This window comes from Seriola dumerili, unplaced genomic scaffold (genome assembly GCF_002260705.1).
Source record: "Seriola dumerili isolate Sdu_G_001 unplaced genomic scaffold, Sdu_1.0 BDQW01000097.1, whole genome shotgun sequence".
Classification (NCBI taxonomy): domain Eukaryota; kingdom Metazoa; phylum Chordata; class Actinopteri; order Carangiformes; family Carangidae; genus Seriola; species Seriola dumerili.
The window spans coordinates 1436932-1444765 of NW_019174352.1; the positions used below are offsets into that span (position 1 = coordinate 1436932).

The window sequence follows — 7834 nt, forward strand, 5'->3', positions numbered from 1 at the left end:
TGCCTCTGGGACCACATGCGGGATCTTTGGCCTTGGATCAATTCCAGCCAGAATCCTCTCAGATGTACGGCTGCACTTCGGATCACCTGAGCTCCTCAGACGCAGGACGCACAACAACGGAGCAGAGGAGCGACAATACGATGGAGGCACAGCTGATGTCTGAGCGCGAGCAGCTGCCATAAATTAAAGCTCCAACATGAGAACCTTTATCCTCGAGGCAATAACAGATTGATAGTCCTGTCCTCCTCCCTTGCTGACAGGTTGCTGCTCCAACTCTCGTCAAATGCAGCTCATCTACAATAAAATAAAAAACTTTCCTTCCTCCCTGCTGTTGTTTCCGAGTGTCTACTACTCTGTGGCCGCAGTCAGCCACTCAGACAACACACGGTTCGTAAGTTGATGTAAATAAGAGAAGTGGAAATGAGAAGTGTTTACTTCTCACCTGCAGCCAGACGTCCATTTAAATCATATGGTGGGGATCAACGATCAACCGCTGTTTCTGAATCAACACCCGCAGCCACATTAGACCATCGGTAACAATGTGGATGCTTCACACTGAGTTAGTGGTTAAACTGAAGATCAGGCTTAAAAGATAAGGCTGGCATTATTCTGCATTTTCTTATTGTCCACAAATATCACGAAGAAACAAATCAATGCATCAGTCCAACTCGAGTCTTGACTTTCCTATCATGTCTGTAGCACTCACCCACAAGCCCATTTGTTGTGTAGGTGATGGATATATTGTTTAATTCAAGAAAAAGAAAGAAAAAGAAAAAGCTCAGTAACTCCTGCAGCCGGGGCCTCATTTATAAAACAGTGTGTAGGATCCATAGCAAAAGTTTAACTGCACACAAAAGCCACAAAAGGTGTTTAACAACAACAACAACAACAACAAAAGATTTATAAAACTGTGTGCACACCTCTTCCCTTTATAAATCACAGTCAGCTTGAAAATGTGTTTCCTTTGGCAAGCCTTCGCCCAAAAACACAAACACAATTAACCATGAGTGGTCAATGCAAATCCCCCTTGTATATTGATAGACATATTGTTCCTGTGGAGAATGGAGGCAACCAAAACAAAAGGTGTAGAGGCCGAGGGCTGCAACAGCTGATATAACAAACAGGACCATTTCCAAAATCAATCAATGCAGTCTGACGTGGAGGTGGACGCGTTAAACTGCACACAATGGAGGCACAGGGACACCGGAGCTCATTACTGCATGCATAAACAATCAGACTACACAATGGACGTCTTAACATGACGTAAAACACCACATCTAGCTCCACAAGGCAGCGGTGCTTCTCTCATTTTCACAGCTGACGAGTGCAGGTGGCGGAGAGGTGTTGGGTAACATGCTTAGAGAAAGCACCGAGTGTGTGTGTTCGTGTGTGTGTGTGTGTGTGTGTGTGTCTCTCTAGGGAGCTCTGTGCGGCTGCATGGTGGCCCCGACAGACCGTGGTCACTGAGGCGATTTGCTTTTGTTGCTTTGTCTGCAGATGCTTTGTTCTTACAGGTTTAGAGAGAAACTTGATGCGATTTGATGATTATTTCTTCAGTTGATGTTTTTTGAGATAAAAAGAAAATCAGTGCATTCATGGTTGATAGTGGGTAAAGGTGAGGCCATTTGAGTGGACTGAGTTTGGGCATCGCACGGTTCTGAATCACTATGATTTAAGACGGGACGTATATTTTGAGATAGAAAGGTGCTTATGGAATAATTAGTGTTTCACTTCAAGCACATAAACAACAAAACGCTGCAGGCCTGAACGTTTGTGACGTGGCTAAATGATTTATGCACAACGTGATATGAGGTGAAATTATCTGTGAATAATCTGTGTCGCCACTTTCCCCAAGTCAGGTCCACAAAATGTTCGCACGCCTGGGTCAGAGTTTCCGTACAGGTGCGCAACAGTCCGTTTGTTGCTTTTCCGTTGAGAAGATGTTCACCTTTCCATCTTTCAATCCCGCTGTTTTGTGAGAACAGGATTATACATGAGGCCCCCGGCTCTGTAGTTTAGGCAAATGTTACTCAAACGAAAGTAATTAGTGCATTTTTAGAGGCTGTTTTCCACCACAGACCAATGCGCAGTTAAAGCTCTGGTGAATATTAATGGCAGCAGGACAGTGTGTGTTGGACTGACTCAAAATGAGCCACTGTACGTGTTCATCGCGATGAACCAATCAGATGAGCAGTGCGGCTTTATTAATGTGAATTTTTAACAGTATTTGGACAAAAATGGAGGACAACCTCTTGTGCATTACTGCTAGCATTATGACCCATGGATCATGAGTGCTGGCTGTATCAGTGGACGAAAAATATCCAAACCTGCAACAGCACTGTGCTTTATTTTCCCAGTGTTTGGTGGTGTGTTTTTTTTGTTTTTTTTGAGACATGGCTTGACACAAAATAAATTGAGCAGAAATGAACTGCGGCTTCGGGAACCTTTTGGATTGAATCTTGGAAATGTTATTTACTTGAGCGCCGAAGAGAGCGCGGCAGATCATGTGCTGTCATTCATTCAATTTGTCAAGAGTTTCTAAACCGACGCGCTGAGCGATCGTGTGTGAGCGGGAATCCTTCTGAAGCCGAGTAACTGACATCAAATAGAGCAGGTTGTAGCACAGCAAGCGTTCTCATCTGTCAACCATCATCAGAGTTTTCAGAGGTATCAAATCTGACAGTCTCCATGCATTAAACACGAGCACTGAGCCTAAGTGCATGATGAACCTTGTGGAATTCACCACAATTATGAGTCAAATCTTCTTAAAAAAAAAAAAAAAAAATTGACATGTGCAGGAAAATACACAATAAACTCATTCTCCTTTCACATTTGATAAAGCTCCGCAAAAAGATAAATATTTATAGATTTTATCCTTTTGATAATTCAGTGCCAACCCCAGATTTGGTATGTGTCACTGTTGCACAGCTTTGTTCCCAAATCAGCTTTTCAACATCAAGTGCTCTGATGTGAAATATGTGCGACTGTATTGGTTATGGAGGAGCAGCGTGCATGAAACGCTATCTCAGAGCCAAACTTTACTTGGAGCCGAAATTGCATCGACCCTGGCACATAACATTGAAATTCAGCCTCAGTAAACGTCTGAATGGGACTGATTACCTGCTCTCTCTCTTTCATTCTCTCTTGTAGAGGCAGGTAACACAACAGCTGTAACGTTGTTAACATCGCTTTTCTTCTGACTTCTGGCTGCAGACACTAAACTTTTAATCAGACTGCGCGAGCGAGCGCCGACTCTCTCTCCGGCTCTGATTCTCAGCCAACTCCTCCACTCTCGGAAAAGCAGGGGAGGCAGAGGAGCCAAGCTTTGCTGTACCTAATCAGCCCAATCGATCACTTTAATTGATGACAGCGGATAAATGATGATCAGCAGAGGATTTATCAATGGATTTCTGGTTGTCCCGCTCAGGGCATTAGACTCCAGAGGGTTTGTCTGATTCCTCCATTTAATGCCAAAAAAAAACAAGTAAACATGTCGTCTTATACTCGGCGTGTAAAGAGATGAATCATGGTTCCAAATATCATGAAAATCAAGTAGTTTATAATTTTTGGTTTTTGAAAATAGTGCGCTGCCAGTTTGGAGAGGAGGTTAAATACCTCAGTGTCCTCACAAGTCAGACGGCTCTGAAGAAGCCTCTTGGATGAGAAGTGAAACGTCTGCAGGAACCAACAACTACTGTCAGTCTATTTGCCCAGGATTCAACTTTTCTTGAATGTTTTGGTATCTTACGCTGAATATTAATCTCACCATTAGTACAGCGGTTCTTCTTTCATGCATGTCCTTCTATTCATGTGTTCTCTGTAGCAACCACACCTTTAGACTATTCCTTTACAAACTGAGAGGCTGCTCTTCCGTTACAGACTCATTGGGGAAAGATGCGAAAACAAAAGACAATCTACCATCTTGCCGCTCGCTCATGTTCATTTTGAACAAATTATAAACTGGCCGCAGTCCAGTCTCTTTATTCCCCGGGGCACCTCTGGACGCCGCGCGTAAATCCTGCCTACCTGAACTGTTTGTAAAGAGTTTCTAGAGCAGAAAGAGGGGAAAAGGGATCACGTGCTAAAATAACTGTATGTAAGTCAATGTCTCAGAAAAGAACAGAAGACCGGATGTTTAGCAGCTGGAAGCACAACGTTTGAGTTCAGTTCACACCCCACAGAGTGTGTTTTATCTCCACTGGTGTGTCATCTGACGCTGATTATTAGGCAACAGACTCTAACCTGGCACTTACTCAGATGTTATTTCAACCCTGACTGACAAACGCAGACGCACAGTGAGAAAAGTACTAGATGCGGATCTGTTGCCATGGTAACACAGACCAATAGATCTCAGCTATTGACTGAGGTTGAAGATCTCTGTAGACCTATTAAAGAAAACACCTACACACACGTACTGTACGTGCCTGCAGACTCAAATGCTGACACACACACACACACACACACACACACACACACACACACACACATAAATCACACTCACCACCAGTTAAACATCAGCCCCCGAAAACATCTTTCTTTGTTATAAATGGAGAATACAAAAATACAATGGGAATGTTTTCGCTCTAAAAAAGACCTGAAGCAGCTGAATGCTTGAGTAACCAGGTAAGAGAGAGAAAGTCAAATCTCCCCAAGCCATGCTATGGAAACGCTTGCTTTTAAGTGGCACAGAAGGATGATACAAAAGAGGATACGTTGAGAGTGAGTGGGACGATTTGCTCAGATTTAACTGGGGAGGCTGGTAAACTGATAAACTGCCAAATACTCCAAATACTTTGGCAATCTTCTCCGTACTCCGGAGCTCCGCTTTCATTCTCAAATCTACGCTCAACAAAGGCGTCTGCATCTTATACATTTGTGCTTAACGCAGGGACGCAGTCTGTCTTTATTACTCTCGAATGTCACCCAGAGGATGGATGGCATGTGTTAAGAAGAGGAGCCGGTATTTCATTATTTTCCAATTTGAAAGTTAATAGAGAGGTTGCCGAGGTGGCACTGAGAGAGAGAGTCTACTTCGGACTGCCTCACTCTGAGCGAGCGAGTCAGCCAATGAATCATTTAATTAACTATCAAAATATAAAACAGCAACAAGCCAGCAGAACAGCTGGTAAACCAGTCAGCAATTTAATCAGAAACAGAAAAAGTGCCATTTGTTCTGGGTTTTGTCGTCCAATTCATCAATTTTGGGAAAATGAGAAAGCTGACTTTAAAGGCATGTTGTTTTTCAAAGAGATGTGGGACTAATGAGTGTGTAGAGGACATTTTGCTAGGGTGGCACCAGTTGTGTTGACTAAAGGCATTTTTTTTGTACTGAACACAGACTCGTTATATTTACTGTGTTTTTTTGTTTTATCGGGTCATTTTAACTGAGAATGTAAAATAAAAATCAAGATTTAAGAAAACGTCCGCAGCACTTTGTCTCATAGTGACAAGCTTCCACAGCTCTCTGTTAAATATCCAGAGAGTTATTGTTCCTTGAAAGAGACAGGACATTTGACATTTAAGTTTTTCAAATGTCATCCTTAGTGCTGCAAGCACCAACATTAAAATTCTATTCACTCTATCAAGAGTCTGAGGGGTGATTATCCCCAGACAATCATAAATAAAACTATAGAGTTGCCCTGCATGGCTGGTGACCACAGATGTGAAGTGGAGATAGATGTTTTTGTTATTTGGGTGAACTGACTCTTTAATAGCCAGATGCATCTGTGAATAGCTCTGGACCTGCTTGGATTCTCAATGAATGACAGATGCATTTACATCTGTATTTTGTGAATTTCTGCTTTGTGTAAACAAACTTTGTATGTACATGTATGTCAGTTGTATTTATACTTAATTATCCTTGATATTAATTTGTTTTCAAGAAATTCTCAAAAGGCAAACTTGACTATGTGTAGTCAGGGCCTACTCCAGGGTTTAACCAACTCAAAATGAAATGCAAATGCCTGAAGGTTAGGAGCTGAGGTTTATGCTGCCAAAAAGCCCATCAGAAGCCTCTCAGGCTCAGGCTCAAAAGCGTGAACTACGGATTGGTTTTGTGTCAGTAAATCATAAATATCATGACAAAGGACAAAGAGCTGGAGTCAAAGCATCATGACAGGAAATGTGACCATCTTCGCTGCTATATTCCTGTTTTCCTTGGATGGCTGTAAGGATACGGGGATCATACATTTTTTATCCGTACTGACTATGAACACGTCCCCTATGGATCATGTTCGAGGTTGACGACCTCGGGGCTCAATGCTCTATGAATGAATAAAAAGTTTCCTCTTTAAGCGGCAGCGGTGAGTGTTGTGGAGCGGCGCGGCGCGGCGCAGCGCAGCGCTGCGGTCCACCGTGCGCTCCGGCTGCGTGTTTGGGGACGTGACATCGGTTAGGGCCTGTGTGCTGCCGCACCGATGGTTTAAATATACAATAAACATATATTAAACGCTGCCGGACCAATTAATCAGACTCATAAAAAATACAGGCTATGAGAATAATAACAAAGCCATCAAAGATCACCAAAGCAGCGCCAGGCGCATCAAAATGACTGCCGTCGTTTACAACACAGCTGTTGTTGTTAATGGTTATCATTTATGTCAAATAAAGTGATGAAATCTTCCACAAGCTCATTTTCTCCTAAACTGGCAAATGAAGATCTGCATTAATAATAACATAAATCAAGGCAGCTTGAGACTGGAATGGGAGTCAGAGCATTCAGCGTCTTACAGGCTGCTGGTCGTGTGTTATTTATGGTCTATTTGTATGATTATACGGAATAAAGGGCCACTCTCACAGGTTGGACAATAACACAGCATCAATGTCTTACCGTCAGCGGCCAAGGAGCTCTGCATCATCAGCATCAGCACCGTGCCGATGGTCACAAACCATCGGGCCGTCATCCCATTCAGCGCCCGTGTCCTCTTCCAGTTCTTCGGCGTGCACACGGCCACCATCCGCGCATCCAGGATCCATGCCGTCGGAGAGGAAGAGCAGGGGTCTTTTTTAACATTTATCCCATCGACCCCGGGGCCACTGCTACCGCTGCTGCTGCTGGAGAGGAGCGCATGTTTAGGAGCCATTGGTCAACCAATTAATCCTGAATGGAAAACATCTAACGGCGCTGCTGTGGTGAAAGGCATCCGATCAACCTGCCCCCGGTGCGGACAAGCAGGGCTCCGCTCTCCATGAGCCTGCTGGAGGCTGTGAGGGTCGATAAAGAAACAAAGAGATTTTTTTTTCCCCTCTATGCGTCTCACTGTGTGTGTTTCTATGTGTAAGCGCGCTTAAGTCTGATGTCCCTACTGCGACCGCAGAGCGCTCTCCATCTCTGCTGGCAGCTTCGTCAATGCACGGCTACAATACCGGAACAGCTGATACTGCCTTCAAAATAAAAGCGTCATATTTAGCCTACTTGGAGGTGCATCTGGCACGGTGGTGTTAACGGAGCACTCCAGCGATTTTTCACTGTAAAATATGTTTAGTAGGAGAAGCAAACTATACAGCCAATGAGAAGAGTTGTATAAAGTCTAACATCTGTGACTCTGGAGCTTTAAATCTTAAGCGATAACCTTGAATTTATCAGAGTTATCCAGGTCTTGGGATGGAAACTGTATTTCATTTAAAATAGAGCAATGTGGAACAACCTAAAAGACCATGTTTTTGTTTTCTTTCAGTACTGAAGCCTAGCATACAAATGAAAGTAATATCATCATCATCATCAACATCTGGAATATTTATGATCTCAGCCACTTCCCCCAGTCACAGTAAATTATTAAACCAGGGTTTTACTTAGGATAACTTGTAAAATGCAATATCCAATGGTCTGAAAAGG

General features: G+C 43.3%; 1 protein-coding gene across 1 annotated transcript in view; it reads right to left on the minus strand.

Annotated features, from left to right (window-relative positions):
- Positions 1-7082, minus strand: part of LOC111222474 (UPF0606 protein KIAA1549L-like) — a 100148-nt gene extending 93066 nt beyond the window's left edge. The window contains exon 1 of the mRNA XM_022746211.1: positions 6830-7082. Coding sequence (XP_022601932.1) covers positions 6830-7082 — 253 coding nt within the window. The remainder of the gene's footprint in view (positions 1-6829) is intronic.
- Between the last annotated feature and the right edge of the window lie 752 nt (positions 7083-7834).